Below are 19,094 nucleotides of genomic sequence, written 5' to 3'. Positions count from 1 at the left end.
ATTTTATTCTGCAATGCTCCTCTATATTCCAGGCTATGTAAGAGGGAGATAGCATGCACATTTTTCATATATACTAATACAGGCTGACATTGCCTACAAGTCTAATTCAAATCAACATTTGACTTAAGAATAATACCTACATTTATCCTTAAGCCAATTACTTTGTGGTGGGACTACAAATTTCAAAAGGCAGGAGTATTTACAATTGTAGAACCACGCCGTTCTTATTAAGCATAAGTTCCACGTGACACCCAGCCAGGTGTAATCTGAGGAGCAGGAGGATTTAAGAAAAGCCCACCTTAGTGTGGGCGGGGTTGTGAAGATGCCACCTTGTGCCCTCGGGAGGGTGGCAGAATCTGCACTGCCACCAAAAGTGGCAGGTGCATGCGCACTGTAGCATTCTAAGGCGCTGTTATTCCGCTTTGCCCTCCCCGTAAATAGCATCACACAATATCGTACACTCTTCTTAATCCTGTCTCCACGGCAACCACTCTTGGAAGAGAAACATTTTCAGCATGGTATGAAGGGAAGGCGGACGGACTGGAATTTCATGTTAGAACGCGCTGAGGGACTACAGGAAGCTGACGCTTTGCTGTGAGCCCTGGAGGGTTATGCACTTCTTCACCGAGTAGACAGCACAAGGTAACTTTGGTATCATTTTGTGGACTGCCTTAAATTCATTGGTATGCTCAAGTACAGTAAGTAGCATTAAAAAGTACTGCAGATCTCTCTAGCAATGTGCCAGCTGTCCAGTAACTGACTGAGTGCCTGAACAAGCATTTGTGACTGATGCCTGATTTAATCATGAAAGCTGCCACCCTCAGATGATAAACATACAGGTTTATCAAAATGCCCCTCAACTTCTTCTCATTTTATTTCTGTATTTACGTGCAATCTGCTTCTTTTGCCATGTGAGTAAATTGATGTAAACCACACAGACCCTGTCCCCATGTCTTCAAATGGGTTGAAATTTCTGTGGTGAAGTACAATATTCTGCAGTAAAATCTGATACAAAAGGAGAATTAGCTGGAGACGTCCACCCACACAATCGCACGCCCTGACAGTTCACTTACGCCCCCCCAGAGATCCCACTGCTCACAGCTCAGCTTGGCAGAGTGGGGTGAGAGCAAAGCCTTCTGGGTAAAATTCCTCAGGAGTGTTAATACCTAGCAAATGCACAGTAATGCATTATGCCTAACTGATAGGTAGCATGTGCAGGAGGTATGCTTGTGGTCATTTGCATGGCATTAAAAAACCCTCTGCTTTTGAAATGAGCAAATTTACATTTTGTCATTTCCTTGAAGACAGAATTGTGGATATTGTCATGCCAGTGTTTAACTCTTCACTATACCCACTGTGTGCTTGACAGCTGAAATTGTTTTTACTGCTTGACCTGTACTGGGAATGATTACCCTCACCAGATTTTGCAATGAGTTAAACAGGAAACAACCCCCCCCCCCTACCTGCACTGCAAACTTGGCTTGTCAGTTTGACTCTTAGGTGTGGGCAATGACATTGCACCCTGGAGAACTCAGAGCTTAATCTAAATTTCTTCAGTAAATGTTCCGTTGAATAGATTGTATACAAAAACAATGTAAGTTACGTAAGCTGTTCTGTGTAAGAACGCCTGCTGAATGGGGTGGCAGAGTAGTATAATGGGTAAGGAACTGGTCTTGTAACCTAAAGGTCACAGGTTCAATTACTGGTTAGCAAGGTTGAGCAAGGTACTTTACCTGCATTGCTTCAGTGTATATCCAACTGTATAAATGGATGCAATGTAAAATGCCATGTAAAAGTTGTGTACGTCGCTCTGGATAAGAGCATCTGCTAAATGCCTGTAATATAATGTAATGAAATTAATGCCTAAAAATTAAGATACACACTGTGCCTGCTTCCATTGACCACCTTGGCCAAATGTAGCCAAGTAAATATGTATCCTGCTCATTCAACATTCACATCCGACAATGACTGATAAAGCAGCTGAGCTTTGGGGGAAGAAGGGGCAGTCACAGGCTTCATGTGCTCAATTGCTGTGAAACCAGTCTTTTTCCTCCATCTGTCTGCGCTACACAAGCAACTCCCGTCAGTCTGGATCTGTTCATATCTCTCCCTGTCCCTCTCTCTCTTCACTGCATGTAAATGGGTACACCATGTTCTGGTTTGGCATCAAATATTCTCATTCATGCCAGCACTTTTCAAGCCTCATTTTTTGAAGCGAAGGAATCATGAAGAAGTGCCTACGTACAATTATATAATAGCTACAATCCAAGGAAACTGTAAGTACTAAAATGATTCAAAAGTCTAAACGCTTTTCAAAAGTACACTCATTTTCAAATTTCAGCTGCAAATCAGAATAAACAGCCCCTTGAAAGGACTGGACAGCATCCTATGCACATGTGCAGTAGAGTTCCTCCTGCCTGACCCAGCGCTGTGGATGTGCTCCTCCCTGTCCTCCAGTGTCCCGTGCTTCCAGAGCCTGGCCATGCGTGTCCCGCCGGAGGTCCTGTGGGCATGGATGGAGCTGCACGACTCGGTGTCCCTGTACGCAGCCGAGAAGAAGATCCGGCGGGCCGCCGGGCTCAAGCGCTGGCAGCTGCAGCGCTGGCCCCGCCTGCCCCCGGGGCACCAGCACTCGCCCCTGGACGAGCGCAGGCTGCACCACGCGGCCTGGAACGGCTGTCTGGACCAGGTCAAAGCCCTCCTCGAGCTGCCCGTGCCGGCAGACTGCCAGTGAGTGTCTTTCCACTGCTCAGACCTCCAGGCCGTCCAAGCCAAACATGTGGAAGCCTTTGTCCCCCATTCAGTTAGGTCTGCGTTACTGCCCTCTGAACTTTTCTCATTGTTTCACAGGTGTATTAGTTATGAGCGCATAACCAGGTTTAGCAAAATACAGCAGACACCACATCACAGGATGGTTACGCATACTTCCATTTGTTATTCTTAATATGAAATATGAAACAAGATCATTTCGGTCAATGTAACTTCTTGCTGGGACTTTCATTACTCCGCGGCACAAATCATAATTATTACTCAGTTGTCCCTAAGGACACTTGCAAGAAATTATTTTTATTCACATATTCATTTTAACATTGTTTCTCAAATTAATGTTTATTTAACTATAATACTGGCAGCTTTTGACCAATTCTATTGCTGTCCTTGTTCCTCCAGTGATAAATGCACAGCATATGTTTAATGCATCATGCCAAATTAGCGTTGTAAGTACATATGACTGTCTGCCAATAGCAATGCAATTAGCCATAACATAATGAAAGTGGTACTGAGCTCCTTTCCATTTATATATATATATATTCAATTTATATATATATATGTATCATAATGTATCATATATATATATCATAATAATACATGGAAATCAACAGGCTTCCCATGACCAGGATCAAATGTATCAGACATTATTATGTTGAGATTTGTGATTGTCTAAATTTATCTTCTTACAGATTGAACAGAATATGGTTTCCATGACTACTCAGACACTTACTTATATGTGCAGACTTCTTAGCTTCCATGTGTTAATACATAACCAGTGATCTCAAAGAAGCTGATTAGCATACAGTATATGTCTTAAATGATAATGAGGTTCTTCCTCTTGTGAGGTTTAACGATGGGTTTTGAATCCTTGAGCATACAGATCAAAAATGTTTTTGGCCTCATTTTTTTTAAATCCGGGGTCCTCTGAATCTGTTGGTCATGTCTGCAGGGACCCCCAGGGCTGGACAGCCATACACCACGCCGCGTTTGGTGGCCACCTCCCTGTGGTTAAATTCTTGCTCCGGAGAGGCACAGAAGTCAACTGCAGGGACTTCTTCAACTGCACGCCCCTGCACCGGGCCTGCTGGAATGGCCACGCGCAGACGGCCGAGAGCCTCCTGCAGCAGGGGGCCTCCCACGAGATGCGAACCTGCTCCGGCCAGACCCCCCTGCACCTGGCCGCGGCCAACGGCCACCTGGAGACGGTGCAGGTCCTGCTGAGGTTCCACGCCCAGGCAGACTCCAGGGACATCCACAAATGGACCCCGCTGCACTGGGCGGTGTTCGGCGGGTGGGGGGAGATGGTGCAGCTGCTCCTGGGGCAAGGGGTGACGGCGGACGGGGACGAGGGCGGGGGCATGAGCCCCCTGCAACTGGCCGTGCTGGCCGGGAACGAGGCCAGCGTCAGGCTCCTGCTGCGCTGCGGTGCCAGCGCCAACGCCAGGGGCCAGGACGGGAGGACGGCCCTGCACGTCTGCGCGACCTCCGGCAACAAGAAGGTGATCTCACGGTCTTCTTTTAAAACAGACAGAGGATCTCTTCTCTTCTTCCTTCTTTATGCTTGTCTCTTTTAGAGACCTTCATATGCATCGCTAATTTTACTTCATCAGAGATCAGAACGCAAGTACTGCAGCTAATATAAAACCTCTGAAAATGTGAGATGTTTAGGGCGTCCCAGAGGGGTGCGTTGACAATGCAGTGTTTTGTCAGCAAGTGAGCTAAAATAAACCGATGTTGATTCAGTGAAGATTGAGAGTATGCAGTCAGCATTTCTATTTTTTTTTTCATTTATGGCTCTACTCACCTGCAGAATATTTTCTAGTTTTTTGACTGAGCACATTTCTTCAAAAATAATATACCCAATAAACCCATTATACCCAATACTGTAGTCTACACTCCAAATGAAGGTTTGCGAGGAGTTAACATTCAATATCCTGAGTCAACTGTTATTATATGTGGAACATACTTACACAGTTTTACCATCCCCATTACTGATTTGATACATTCATACTGTTACAAAAACACCACTCTTGTCAGAGAAGCTAGGTGGTAGTGTTGCCCCATGCTCTGGTCAGTCAGGTGGATGCAGTCAGTCAGCATCAGCTGCATATGAAGTGTGCTACTCCGCACAGCTTAGGGCAGATCTGCTAAGTGAACATAAGTGGTGACTGGCAGTGCTTATCTGTCCTCTTCCAAATCAATGGAGCATATTAAAACATGGCCTAAAATTTGTGTTGAGAAAAGGTTTCATATTATAAAATAGAACTACTCTGAATTGTTGGCATCCTGTTAGCAAAATGTCAGTCCTTACCGTTATAGCTTGACTACAAATACATTTTCAGCAAATAAGCTAACGTTTTGGTTTGACAACTAGCTTTCAAAAACATTTCAGGACATCTTGTCAACTGTCCAGCAAATATGTAATATATGTATGATATGTGTGAATTATCCCATAAAAACACAAACAGTTAAACAAAATGTTATAATCTAAAGTATTTTTGAAACACTGTCCATAAAAAATCACTACTTTCTATATCCCCAGTCTTTATAATGTATACCAGATAATTTTTATTTTACTGCGCATGGGAGAACAGAGAGGGGAACAGATGGCACTTGGCAGGACACAGCACAGTGCTGATTTCCTGTGTTCTTAACGCTGTTTGGTCTCTCCCCTAGATTCTTCAGCTGCTGCTGACTGGGGGCGCAGAGGTGGGGGCTGTGGACACAGATCACGTGGCCCCGCTGCACCTGGCAGCTGGGGCCGGCTCTCGCGCCGTCGTGCACCTGCTGATCCTGAGCGGGGCCGGGCTCAATGCACAGGACCGCCTGCAGATGACCCCCCTCCACCACTCGGCCATGCGGGGCAACACGGAGGCAGCCAAGCTTCTGCTGTACTATGGGGCCAAGGTGGACGTGGCCGAGCGCCTGGGACGGACGCCCCTCCACTTAGCCTCCGAGAAGGGCCACTGCGAGATGCTTCGTATCCTGTTGGAGGGCGGGGCCAACCCACTGCTCCGGTCACACTGGCAGGAGACTGCCAGTGACATAGCATCTGAGCATAAGCAGCACAATGCACTGCAGGTCATTCAATCGTACCTGAGGACCCTGCAAAAGACCCATGCTAAGGGCCGGCAACACAGCATCCTATAGTAGCTTCTAAGATGAAGCTACAATTACAATGGTGTTTGTCTGTTTGTTACAGTGAATTGTAAGTTACAATTCACATGATGTGGTTATATATGCACTGGTCATTTAAATATTTTTAAGCCTAACCAATTAACATTTTTTAATCTAGTAAATTATATAAACACTTCACAAAAATTGTATATTAAACTACGCTAAAGCCAATTCCTTTATTTAGCAGTACTTTAATTGCTGATTCAAAAATCTCTTAATCGCATTCAATGATTCGTGATATTTAGTTGTTTTATGAAATGTATGCAGTAATAAAAAATAAATGTTGGTGCTATCTTCCGTGTCCTAAATGTCTAATTTGGAGTAACGTAAATAATGTGATGTAGGCCTACCTATTTATGTCGTAATTGTTACTCTCAAAGGTCGAAAGTTTTCATCTCTGAAAGGCAAACACATTATCTTGCAACCAAAGTGCCGACTAAAACCGAATCAGCCACAGAAATCCTTGCAACATATCAGCTAAGTTAAAAAAGTGGAGTGAACAATTTGGCGGGCTACTTGACTCACTCGCATTACGTTGAACATACGTAAGTCTGCCCGTCTTCCCATGTTACGCTTCCAGGCATAGAAGCAAACGATCGCGATATTCGCGGAATGATATGTTCAAAACTTAATGGAGAAGAGGTGATGTTTTCCTGGAAACGACGTCACGGGAACTTCCACCGCCAAAGTCTCAATAAACTAAAATTTACAAATGAGTTATTTGGTAGGCGCTTTTGGTCAAAGACTAATCCGAACACATACATAAACAAACTTTGTGAAATGAAATCGAGATAGTACGTTATCACAATTTATTTAATTCGATTACGAAGCAAGAGTATATATGATTTCAAGTTCATAAACAAGACATGTCACAAATTTCCACTACTCTTTAAAAAAATGATGTGAAAATAAACGTAATGGCACGCTTATATTCTGTTCTGTTTTTAGTGCGCGAACGGAACGCGGATGAATACAGTCCTCCAGCGATACACTAGCTGGTGGTTTGGCAGCGTACTTACGTCATAGACGTACCGTCTCTTCCTCATCTCTTCCAGGCTGGCTGCTTGTGTGTCGTGTGGTCTGGTTTCGATTGAGGAAAAGATGGCCACTGGTGCTTTCTCGACTGCTCCTATCGTTAACACATCCACAAGCAATGAGGGGATACTAATCGGCGATAGGGTGTATTCGGAGGTTTATCTCACAATTGACAACTCGCTTATACCTGAAGAAAGGCTCTCGCCCACACCGTCTATGCTCGATGGCCTCGACCTCCACTCCGAAACGGACCTACGCATTCTAGGCTGCGAACTAATCCAGTCTGCCGGCATTCTTCTACGGTTGCCACAGGTATGTGTGTGTTGCGGAATATGCTCATTCGAAATAAATCATTCTATAAACGAGACCATAAAAACCAATCGTTTAAGAACACTTGTCAGTCAGAAGTTCCCACATCTGCTGTGTACCTCATAATTTTTTCTCGGGTCATATCCGCTAAAAATACACTCGGCTAACCGTAGCGAACATGGCATAGTTAGCATAAGCATGCTATTGGGAATTTGTGAAACGTTAGCAATTTTTAAATCACGTAGCAACGTTTAACACGTGAGTCTTATCTTATTGTTGTTTTTTTTTTACTTCGTTCGCGATATTTGAGTTTTCAGTCGGCTTGTTATTGAGAATGAGTAATGACAAAAACAAAATGGCGGACACAAAATTGAGGGCGCCTTCAGTGAATAGACTACAATGTCATATTTCAGTAATTTCTCTTTACTTTTGTAGGTGGCTATGGCTACTGGGCAAGTCCTGTTTCATCGATTTTTCTACTCGAAGTCTTTCGTCAAACACAGCTTCGAGGTAAGTGCACTGTCAGTTGCGTTGTCGGGAGTTAACGTAATTACAACGCTCTTACTGGCAGCCATGTTGTGACTAACGTGAGCTGCTTGTGAGCTCGGTCAGCAAGGTAACGTTAGGAAAGGCCTGCTCACTGCTAAGCTATATGTACAATTGCGCATCGATTTAAGTGTTTGAAATCGATGTAAATAACAGTAAATCTAACGCCACTAACAAACCAAACGTAATGCAGATTGGTTCACTTAAAAATCTCATGGATTTATTGTCAGTGCTTGCCGGTAGTTAAGTAACCAGTCCTACAGTTTGCGTCAGCCAGAAAGCGAGTGCCCTTAGCTGCGAATCTTACGACGTCACTCCCTGCGAACAAAGGCAGTTGTCGAACGAGTTCGCAATAAAGGACTGAAATGGCTAGCAACTTTAAGTGGACGAATACATTTATGTTGTATTTTACCCTGGTCTTTTTTAGACAGCTCCGCCTTTTTAGAACCGTGTATTACCGAAAATCTGTATTGTTTCCCCAGATTGTTGCTATGGCCTGCGTGAATTTGGCCTCCAAGATCGAGGAAGCGCCCCGACGAATAAGGGATGTGATCAATGTTTTCCATCACTTGCGACAGTTACGAGGAAAAAGGTAAGCATCTCATTCTAGTTTCGACTTCCGATGTTTTACACCAAAAGTTCAATGTGTTTTTCCTCAACTTGTTGTGCCACCACCCCAGCAGCTTCCTTCCTTTGTTATGGTCTAGAGAACTGTTCTGTTGAAACCTTATTGCTGATGTTAATTCCATTATCCTGTTTACCATAAACTAAAATGTGTAAGTAGTGAAGTGTTCTCATTACTTGGAAACTTTGCTTTCATTTGAATTACTTGTTTTTGTTTCATGAATGTTCAAATCCATCTTAACTTTTCAGTTTTCATCAATTGTGATTTTAAGGGTAATTGTAGTGACTTGTCCTTTTAGGTCAAGTTCTTGTCTCAACATTAATTGTTATGCTTTATTTAATTAGTTAAAATTATAAATGCAGTTTATCTGTTTAGAAATTGTATCTTCAGATTCTAGATACAGCAGCTTCAATCTGTGATCAGGAGGACTAAGACAAGGGTTTAGATTTCCTTTGTCTTTTTGTATTGGAGGAATCTGTTCAGTATTGAAACAGAGCCATGGTATTAACTTGAGTTCTTTTTTCCCTTGCAACCAACTAACAGCGACCAGCTACATTTACCAAACCCTGGGTGATGTGGAATGGTACGTAGAGATGAAGCTGTCGGCATGGCAACAGTGAGCGAAGTGTCGCATTCCCCCCTTCCTCCCCCGGGAGAAGCCAGTGGTCTGAGAGCGGGTCACTGGGATCGGGGACGACAGGTTGGCCGCTGGTTCGAGGCATCTTGGAAACTCCTGTACCTCAGTCTAAGCTTTTGTGTGTACTGCTGGTAAACTTAAAAAAAGAAAACAATTTAATGTGACAGCAGTGAGTCTAAATTGCATGCCACAGCTTTCACAGAAACATCACTTACACCTTGTATGTAGGATTTAAATGTGTGAATAATAAGTCCCCACATCACTGATGTACACTAGAACAGGTTCTTGGTTCTATCCAGTACTTGATAACACTGAGAAATTGTTGGAAATCATCATTTGCAACAAGTGGCTAACAGGTTGTCATTGGATTTCACTCTTAAATTTAGCAGTCTTTGCCTAGGGGAATTTTTCAAAAATTGCTTATGCTTTATTTTATATGTTTGTAGAATGCGTTTTCATTGTAGTCCAATTTAGTTCGGTAATCGTGGATGATCTTAATGGTTGTCAGAGCTTGTGTATTTAGTGATCTGAAATTATACGGTTAGCAATCTTTATACAGTTATAGTTTTAGTTTTGGCTACATTAATTTTGTATGCCACTTTTATACATGCTTGTGTAAACCCATTTATGTGTTGGTGCCATTGTAGTAATAGGATTGTTGACCTTATGTCTGTAAAAAAAAAAAGAAATGACACTAAAGGCTCCATTGATCTACTGTAGAAGTTCAACTTGATCTCTGCAAATGAGTATGTTTACATATTTGATTAATGAGGACAGGTAGTGGTAGTATTATTTTGGCATTTATAGTCAACCGCGATGCACTTAGCTTTTCACTAGTGATTTAGTACAATCTGGTACTGTCCAGAAGCTCAGATTTATTGTATTTTTGCTATAGGTGATGACCCTGATATGATCCTGCTTTTAGTTATGGTCTGAACTGTATTGGCAGGAGCATGGTTTATTTTTACCATGTCTGTCATGTGACCCGAGAGAAAAACAGTGAAGCTGTTCTCAAGGTATGTGTTTTAGATGAGCTGTAAATGTTGAACTGAAAATACACAAGAAACCAGGTTGAATTGAGATGAAGAATATGCAGCATCTGCAACTTTTGATGTGAATTATAGCCTAAATCCAGATGGCAAGCATGTGACAACGATTTGTGTTGAATGTGGGGCTTTGGGAAGAGCTAAATGTCGTTTGTGGTTGATGGTTGTTTGAATAGAAATCATTTGGAATTGGCATGTGGAGGTGTGTAAACTCAAAATTTGGTTCCATAATTTAGGATATTCATTGAAATGATGAATGGAAGGGGGTGGGGTTTTGTCTCAGATGGGTGAGAACCATTGGCACTAAATGTATGCAGATTTGTTATCCATGGCATAAATGGTGTAAAGTTGCCGTTTGGTTTGTGTGGAACTTGACTTTCTGTTAAAGCTGTGGTGCATGGTCAGAGAGGGTGCACATTGGTTGTTTTAGTTTCTTCTGAGCAGTGGTATTCAAAAGCTTCTATTGCAGGTACAGGAGTTAAAAAAGAAAAAAAAAAATTAGAATCTGTTGCCTTTAGTTGGTTGAAAGGGAAAACTGAACTGAAGAAGTGGCCAGTTTTTTGGGTTTTTTTTTTTAAAGGTTTTTTTTTTGTTTGTTTTAGTTTTGTTTTCTTTTTTTGCCTGGGAGACATTTATTTTTTATTCTTTTGCAAATCAGGAGCCCAAGTCCGTTGATTCTTGATCAGAACTACATTAACACCAAAAACCAGGTTATTAAAGCGGAGCGGCGTGTACTGAAGGAGCTGGGATTCTGCGTTCACGTCAAGCATCCGCACAAGGTGAGCACCACACCGCAGGCGGCACACTCCGCATGCACACCGCTGCTGCATGTGGCTCCATTCTGACTCCCAGGCCCCACACAGAACACTGCATGCTTCGCAAAGCTATATCATTGGTGCAGTGCCACCATGTAGACTTTGCAGAGAGCACACCTGTTTCCTGTTGGTGTCTAGTGTTGTCTTGAGTGTAGATTAGTCCATTTCAGGCTGCCATGCTATTATGGTTAGCAAAGTTTCACTTCAGAACTCACCAGAGTTGGCTATCTCTCTAGGTACATAATTTGTCATGTCTATTACAGATTATTGTCATGTATCTACAAGTCCTTGAATGTGAAAACCAGACGCTGATCCAGACAGCATGGTAAGTGGCTGCCTGGTCACTCGTATGTGATGTCATGTCCCTAATTAACCAGCCAAATTGTTTGCTTCAGCATTCTGTAATGTTTCTGTTCTACTTCTCTGGAATTTCTTATTCAAACTTCTTTGTCTTGTGTTTTCATGGCTTGAGACTTTTTTTCATTTATGAATGTGAACGGGGAACTCAGTTTAACTTTGTCCTTTCTTTCTACTCTTTGATTAAAGGGTAGTCCATGATGGTAAGTGTCATAAAGAACCTCTGAACTCTGCTCCTCCAACCACATGACCTCAGGGATCTCCCCCCATTGGCTGCCCTTCTCGAGACAGCCAATCCAGTGAGAGCTCTCTGCCGAGAATCACTGAAGGTGTCCTATTCCATCTGGCAGCATCACCTTGTTTTCTTGGGGTGTCGAAAGGATTTGTATTTTTTGTTTTTGTTTTTTTTTTGGCTTCCAGGTGTAAATGTTACCTTTTTTGTAGTTCTGTAGATTTTAAAACTGCTCTCTGCTATATTTTTCATTACGTAAATGCATCTTAAGCAGTAAATATTAGTTTCCTTTTTATTTCAGCATAGTTTTTTAAATAGATGAAATGTTTCATGATTTATTGTTGTTGCCTGCTATCTTAAACTGACATGGTCTCCAGAGCTGTCTTTCAGGCCTCTTCCAGCGCAGGCTTTGTCACCAAGGACCTGTTCTGTCATCTTCTGCGTTCGCTAGCTCTGTCGATTAGTTTACTCGTTTGCCATTTTTAAAATTCATACTTGAACCTAAATGCGAAACGTTAAAGCTCATAATTTTTTTTTTGAGCAAGCGACAGGCGTTTTTCTAGCTTTCCGTCTTCATTTGCAGTTTCTCCTACATCTGACCCCGAAGGGGATATACCATGAGGGTGTGTCTGCAGAGCTTGTTTGGGGGAGGGGGGGTACAGAATACACGTGCACGCACACACTCACTGAAGGGTGAGGAGCTGAAGTACAGGATCAGACTGGTAGCAGCCTTTTACTGCATGGGATGAGGGCAAAAGCTTTTGTTGCCTATTTAAACCAAGATACTTGGACAGCCAAATTAAAAAAAGGGGGGGGGGGGAACTCTCGTTATACAGTTAATGCTTGGGTACTAGACATTATTAAAGTTAGAGGGGTTTGTTTGCAAAATGACTCATTAACAAGCTTCCTTTCTACATGAATTGGCCTTCTGGATAGCTATCAAATGTAAATGTGTTAAGTTCATTTTTTGCTACTTGCTGATTATTTGTGAATCTCCTAGTTAACAAGTTTGCTAATTATATTGATTAGCAAGTTGGCAACATAGAATGTCAAATACAATTAAGTTCCTCACTAGCTTATTAAAAACATGGAACTGTAGGCTTTAACCACGTAGCCCTGGGAATTGATAAACCAAATAATCTCCTAACCAGCTTGGTAGTTGCTGAATATCTACACAGAATGGCCTGGCTACAACTGATATAATGGCGTTCATAGATTTATTTCATAGCTGTTGTATGATAACATAAGAATCAATAGTGGAACCCGCTCCTGCAGCTTTGCCACATTTCTTGCTGACTATAAGCTATGCAGGATCAAAATAACTGAAGTGTCCCAAAAACTCAACTTCATAAGAAATATAACACTGATAAAATCAAGTTGAGGAATATAATTAATAGTTGTATTTTGCCATATTCTGTATTGGTTTCTGTGGAAAGGTCCAATGTTTTCTCACACGCAGCAGAAACATGCTGGACAGCTTTATTCCAGTAGCTTCACCGCGTAGGTTGGCTGAGGGCATGATTTGCTGTTTAGTTATATACACGTCTGGGCTTGGGGTGGACAGCAGGGTCACGTCCATTTTTGTTCACTTGACTTCCTTTAAATCCTTAAATCGTTTGGCTTGTTTTGTCTTGACAACTCACTAATTGTCCTCTGTGTATAAAATTACCTACCCATTGCCACCATGTCAGGCTGCTGTTTGTTTTCACCAGTTATGACACTGGTAAGGGTGTTGTCATTGTCCTGCAATTGGACCAGGAGCAACCTGTTCAGGAACATGCTGTACAAATCACTAGAAGCATTTCAGTAATCTATACTTCGTCATACTAGACATTCATACCCGCTGCCACACCCTCCCCCAGTACAGCACACCTTGTGCACTGAGAGAGTATGGAATGCTTTTGTGGCAGTTGCTTTTTTTTTCCTTTGTTTGCTTTAAAAAAATTAAAAAAAAAAGGAAATTGGTGAACCATTATCTTGCACTAGGTGAAGTTTGTGCTGCATGCATCAGAATTTCCATGACACCCCCCCTTTTTATTTTTTTATTTTTTGGTTGGAGCTTTCATTTGTGGTGAATGTCTCGCTGTCACCATGGACACACTTTAAGGAAGAAAAGGACAAAGCTAAATTGAGTCTCCATATGAGTTGAAATGCATTAAGTTGATCCTCTCAAAATAACGGTGTAGGATATGCTGCATTGTTGTTCTACGGTTTTGTGTTTTAGGAATTACATGAACGACAGCCTGAGGACAAACGTGTTTGTGAGATTTCAAGTGGAGACCATCGCGTGTGCCTGCATTTACCTTGCTGCTCGAGCTCTTCAAGTGGGTATCTCTGTCCTCCCCCTTTATTTCCTCGTCTGATCTGACCAAATGACTCGTAATAATGTCCTCTACCTCTCCATCTCCCACTCCCTTCTCTTGTACTATTGTTTGCCTTGCTGCTTCTTTCCTTCGGTCTTGTTCAGTCCATCTGGTTCTCAAATCCTCCTTGTCTGACCACCAGATGCCCCTACCCTCAAGACCACACTGGTATCTACTGTTTGGAGCCACTGAGGACGAGATCAAGGAGATCTGCATCACCACCCTGCGGTTGTACGCCCGGAAGAAGGTGAGTCCTCACTCCGCCCTCTGCAGCCGGCCCCTGGGTCCTCAGGTAAACGGTGTGGGTTGTTAAAGGTGATCTCCTTCTTCAGCCAAATTACGACTTCCTGGAGAAGGAGGTGGAGAAGAGGAAAATGGCCCTGCAGGAGGCGAAGCTGAAGGCCAAAGGGCTGAACCCCGATGGCACCCCTGCACTCTCCAACCCCGGCGGCTTTTCGCCCGGCTCCAAACCATGTAAGTGGCACTCTTCCCCCCCCACCCCACCCATTGCCAGATGAAGTCCCTCCCATTGCGTCCAGCGCAGCGATGGCTAATGATGCCGTTCTTGCTTTTTTTCAGCATCTCCAAGAGAGTCGAAGGTGGATGAGAAATCTCCCAACCCCCAGACGCAGAAGGTGGTGAAGAAGGAGCCGGATGACCGGCCGCAGAGCTCCAAAAGCCCCCACAATGGGTGAGTCTCAGCGCCCCCTCCCAGGAGCCCTCCAGTTTAGCTTAGACTCGGATTCTTGGGCTAACAGTCGGTGTTGTGTGTCCTCCTCCCAGCCTCAGGAAAGATAACAAGCTGACCCGGAACAGCAGGAGTGTGAGTCCATCACGGTCAAGAACGAGATCGCGGTCACGGTCCCGCTCCCCTCGCAGACAGTAAGTACTTGTCCTTTTCTCCCTACACACACACACATACAAGGGAATGCTTCCAGGTGGGGGTCAATGGATAGAAATAGGGCTTGTGTTGGATACGTCTTAGAGCAGGCCCCGGGGACCAAGCTTGTCAGCTAGAATGGTTGTGGTTTCTCTCAGCTCATGTCTGACTGTGTCCCCTCTGTCTGAAGTTACAACAACCGGCGGAGCCGCTCTGGAACCTACAGTTCGCGCTCCCGCAGTCGATCCCACAGCCGCAGCCCGTCGCCGCGGAGACACCAGAACCACGGGCCGTCGCCGCTGCTGCCGCACCTGAAACCCAAGCACCGGGCGGACGAGCTCAAGCTGCAGGGCCGCCACGCCCACAAGAGGAAGAAGTCCCGCAGCCGCTCGCGGTCCACCAGCAAGCCCAGGGACCGCGACCGCAGCTCCGACGCCGCCGCTGCCAAGAAGCACAAACACGAGCGCGCCGGCGGCGGCGGGCATCACCGGGACCGGCGGGAACGGTCCCGCTCCTACGACCGCGCCCACAAGAGCAAGCACCACAGCAGCAGTCACTCCAGCCACGGCCGCCACCGGCGCTGAGACGCTGTCCAGAGCGCTGGCTTCAGACTCCCACCCCCCGTGTTTCTGTGCTCTACTTTCTCCTTTGTTTTTTTTTTTGTTTTTAATTTGCAAACCCTCAGTTTATGTAAAGCTATGGACTTGAAACAACATATTTACAGTGTAAAAGATGGCTTATGCCAGTGTATTACAAAGAACGCTTTGATTTATAAAAGCAACATTTATGGGGAAAAAAAATAATTCAGGAAAGATCTAGATTTTGCACAGTTCAAAGAAAGATGAACACCTGGATATGTATGTTTTACTTTTTTGGACAGATGTATACAAAAGTTGTGTGCTGTACAGATATAAGGAAAAAAGGGGTTTCTCTAGATATAGACCTTATTTTTTTACAGCTGGCTGCAGACACTTAATTTCAGACCTCTTTTGTTAGAATCGTGGTGAATTTGTTACACTGGTTTTTAGTCTGCACGTGTTCGTCTGATTTTTACTCAATAAAAGACTCGGTACAAACCACTGGCCTGTTTTTCAGTTGTCTTAACTAAATGACCAATTCAGCAGAGATGAGCTGTAAACTGCAACCTTTCAGCCCTGCACCTAAACGGATTCCCAAGGTTCGCTTGAGTGAACTCAGGTTTAAAGTACCTTGCTAAGATAACATTCATAAACCTCGATAGCAGCACTGGAGACATTTGGGCTCACAAAGATTTACGAAACCTTAGCGGAGGTTACGCGTGTTTTCTGAGGTATTCAGTGCTGCAGTGTGGACCTGTAGATTTCTGATATTGGAAAGAATTTTGTTTAGCACACTGGAAAACAAAATTTCTTGGGTAAACCACACACCCGTGGATAAAAACACATTGAATCCTCTTAATAGGTGAGCGTTTCATTGTGAAGAAATTGAAACTGAAGGTTTCTGAATTCACGGGAACATAATTTCACAGTAAAGTTGAAAATGGCTCCTGCTGTGATAAAATATGGCCTGTATTCCCTGTATAATATATGGGGAATACAGCCCATAATGTATTATATTGACTGCATTCTTTTGGTTATCCCCGTGTAGAGACAAGGGCAAATTGATCAATCATTGAATAATGAAGATTCAAGCCATTTTGTAAAAGCGGGTTTGTCTTTCATCAGAGGTGGAAAGTCCAGGTTCAGAAAGTAAATGTCCTCCCCAGTATTTTGTTCCAATCACCTGGATTTGCCAATTGGCACAATTCCTCAGCCAGGAGGTAGGACTATTTAGTGCAGTGGTGTCAAACTCGTTGCCATGGAGGGCCGTGTGTATGCAGGTTTTCATTCCAACCAATTAATGCTGCCTTAATTGAGTCCAATTACTCATTCAGCCATATGCGTTTAACTGCATTGAAGCACAGAATATAAGAAAATTTTTATTTAGACAATGCGGGTCACCATAGACGTCGGGTCACCATTGTGCACAAACCTGCATCCCTAATTCAGCAAATAATTTAACTAATTATATAATCAAGATCTGAGGCTGGAATGAAAACCTGCATACACACGGCCCTCCATGGCAACGAGTTTGACACCACTGATTTAGTGAAATCAGCTGGCAGAGTTCATGGGAGGAAGAAATGCATGGGAGGGCTTTTACTTTCTGACCGCTGGACTGTCCACCTCTGGTCTCCATCCACTTTACATCTTGAATGGACAAATGACTGAAATAGTGTCTTCAAAGCTTTAATCTGAAACCCACAGCGGCGGCAAATGGCCACTGCAAAATCGTAGCAGCAGACTGATAACGCTCAACCTAACCACAGAAAGTCCACATTAATACAGTATTACAGAAACACAAAAATGTCACCATTTGGGAAGAAAGAACCAAACATTCAATGACAGGAGCACTTTTTTAACCTTGGAGGATCTTGATTTGCTGCAATACTGAACAATTTTATGAAGCGCTGAGGCGAGGAGCTAGCTGTGTGAAATGTTACAGGAACTGGTTAAATAGTTGCCTTCTTTGAATTATCCTGAAATTCCGGTGCAGATGCAATTCCGTTTTTAAACAGTTTGTTATGTGTAAATCAGCGACAGCTGAATCCAATATAATCATTTAGCAGGTGATGATAATGTCTCACAAATTTGGTTTACTTTAGTACCAACAGCTGATGGTTCATATTTACAAGCGACGGAGCTCAGTGAGTATTTATTTTGGTTATTAATCATTTAAACATCGATTAAAAGAATACGTGCGTAATTGACACTTAAACAGAACATTTCCAATAGATATTTTAATGGAAAGGCATTTGACAGAACTTGCAGTTCAACAGCTCTGAATATTAAGAAATACTTGACAGCAGAGGGCACCATAACACAAGGCATGATACATCACTCTTTTTTCTGAACCAGGACAACTTGCCTCTTAAACAACCCATCTAGATCCCTACCACTTGCTCATACAGTCCTGTAGACAGCGGGCAAGGTCACTGCACCCGGGTTGTGGATTTGGAACTATCCCCGCTGGTTTGCCCTTGAATGATAAAGAGTAACACATTAGCCATATGATTAGTTCACAGCATGTGAAAGGTTCTCAGATGTGAATAAACCAACTATGATGTTGGTATGATAACAATAGTAATTGTACACAGGTTCAACCTTGTTGAAGGGATATCTATGTAGATAAATAAACAGCAATAAACTAAAGTGACTCCTACTGGTTGGTTGGGGTGCCTGTTCAGCAGGGAGGAGATCTGGGGTAGATAGCGTGAACCTCCGCACCCGTTACACTCTCCCAGTGAAACTCCTCACTGTCAGGTGAAAAGAAGTGTCTGGCGACTCCACATGTATTGGAGGAGGCATGTGGTAGTCTACACCCTCCCCAGACCAACAGAAGGATAGCGCATCTACCAGGACCGTGATGCACACAGGGAATTGGTATAACTAAATTGGGGAGAAAATGGGAGAAAAATGGCAAACAAAAAAAGATTGAAAAGAAAAGTATGGCGTAAAGATTGGCACAGGATAAAAATAAATGTTCTTAGGCAGAGGATTGTTTCACCATCAGTTTTACACAAACTTTGACAGATCCCTTTCTTCCATACCATAATACTGACCAAACAAATCTGCCACACAAGTAATTGCTGATTAATGGTCAGTGCTTGGGGTAAGGCTGTGTATACACTATGATTTCAATGAGACCCTTCTGCTGTTATATAATGCAATGTCCTCATCCTTGTTGCACTGTTGACACTGTCCTGTCTCTGCCATGGAAACCACACAATTTCATAAGCACCCACCCTGACAACACTGGGGCCCCATCCAGCATGTCTACCAGACTCCCGGTCTCACGTAGACACCTCAGTCAGTAACAGATGGTAGAAGGGCATACCTTGGAGTGTCATGGAATTAATTATCATGCCCAGAGAAGTTGGGTTGTATTTTTTTTTTTTTCATTAGGTCATACATTAAAAAAAGAATTCACTCTTACAGATTATTTGAGAGCACCTATCCACTCGGTTGTTCATTTGAGGCAACAATGTAGCTTATAAAATCGTTGCAGATCATGCAGCTCATTAATTCACTTTAGATCATGCCTCAACACGAGGTCAAACATTCCACTGGGAGATTTTCATATTGCCGATATTATTTATTCATAAATCACTGGGCTCGTGTCCTCCTCCAGGGTGACTCACAGAGCATTTATAAATACAAGTGAGTCCTAACACTGAGCTGCCAAGTCAGCTTGATTCCACATCTCTGGTATTCCAGGACAGCTG

The 19,094-nt window shown here is 43.3% G+C and overlaps 2 protein-coding genes across 5 annotated transcripts; both read left to right on the top strand.

The window, feature by feature from the left end:
• The first annotated feature begins 369 nt into the window (after nt 1–369).
• On the top strand, nt 370–6,247 carry si:ch211-203b8.6 (ankyrin repeat domain-containing protein). The gene is made up of 4 exons (XM_035385104.1): nt 370–642; nt 2,458–2,730; nt 3,719–4,268; nt 5,446–6,247. Exons 2-4 carry the CDS (start codon nt 2,483–2,485, stop codon nt 5,917–5,919), a joined length of 1,272 nt encoding a protein of 423 aa, XP_035240995.1. The 5' UTR covers nt 370–642; nt 2,458–2,482; the 3' UTR covers nt 5,920–6,247.
• Nucleotides 6,248–6,968: 721 nt separating this feature from the next.
• ccnl1a (cyclin L1a) lies at nt 6,969–15,870 on the top strand. Of its 4 annotated transcripts, XM_035385101.1 has the most exons (12): nt 7,116–7,293; nt 7,726–7,800; nt 8,319–8,428; nt 9,005–9,044; nt 10,803–10,923; nt 11,223–11,284; nt 13,773–13,872; nt 14,054–14,158; nt 14,244–14,385; nt 14,491–14,602; nt 14,695–14,793; nt 14,982–15,870. In XM_035385101.1, the coding sequence occupies exons 3-12, from the start codon at nt 8,392–8,394 to the stop codon at nt 15,373–15,375; spliced, it is 1,212 nt and encodes a 403-aa protein (XP_035240992.1). In that variant the 5' UTR covers nt 7,116–7,293; nt 7,726–7,800; nt 8,319–8,391; the 3' UTR covers nt 15,376–15,870. The 4 variants fall into 4 exon arrangements, with proteins under 4 accessions (XP_035240994.1, XP_035240991.1, XP_035240992.1 ...); XM_035385100.1 differs by lacking the exon at nt 9,005–9,044 and having other exon boundaries at nt 6,972–7,293; XM_035385102.1 differs by lacking the exons at nt 7,116–7,293; nt 7,726–7,800 and having other exon boundaries at nt 8,322–8,428; nt 9,005–9,161.
• The last annotated feature ends 3,224 nt before the right edge of the window (nt 15,871–19,094 follow it).

The sequence above is a fragment of the Anguilla anguilla genome, chromosome 12, assembly GCF_013347855.1.
Source record: "Anguilla anguilla isolate fAngAng1 chromosome 12, fAngAng1.pri, whole genome shotgun sequence".
NCBI classification, from domain to species: Eukaryota; Metazoa; Chordata; class Actinopteri; order Anguilliformes; family Anguillidae; genus Anguilla; species Anguilla anguilla.
The sequence above is the reverse complement of the archived record's forward strand: the minus strand, read 5'-3'. Positions and strand labels throughout refer to the sequence as shown.

Excerpts from the sequence above, each read along its gene's own strand:
- si:ch211-203b8.6 (XM_035385104.1), top strand. The coding sequence starts at position 2,483 with ATGCGTGTCCCGCCGGAGGTCCTGTGGGCATGGATGGAGCTGCACGAC. Across the intron at positions 2,731-3,718 it reads CCCGTGCCGGCAGACTGCCA|GGACCCCCAGGGCTGGACAG; the intron begins GTGAGTGTCTTT and ends TCATGTCTGCAG. Across the intron at positions 4,269-5,445 it reads CGACCTCCGGCAACAAGAAG|ATTCTTCAGCTGCTGCTGAC; the intron begins GTGATCTCACGG and ends TCTCTCCCCTAG.
- ccnl1a (XM_035385100.1), top strand. The coding sequence starts at position 7,048 with ATGGCCACTGGTGCTTTCTCGACTGCTCCTATCGTTAACACATCCACA. Across the intron at positions 10,924-11,222 it reads ACGTCAAGCATCCGCACAAG|ATTATTGTCATGTATCTACA; the intron begins GTGAGCACCACA and ends TGTCTATTACAG. Across the intron at positions 11,285-13,772 it reads ACGCTGATCCAGACAGCATG|GAATTACATGAACGACAGCC; the intron begins GTAAGTGGCTGC and ends TTTGTGTTTTAG.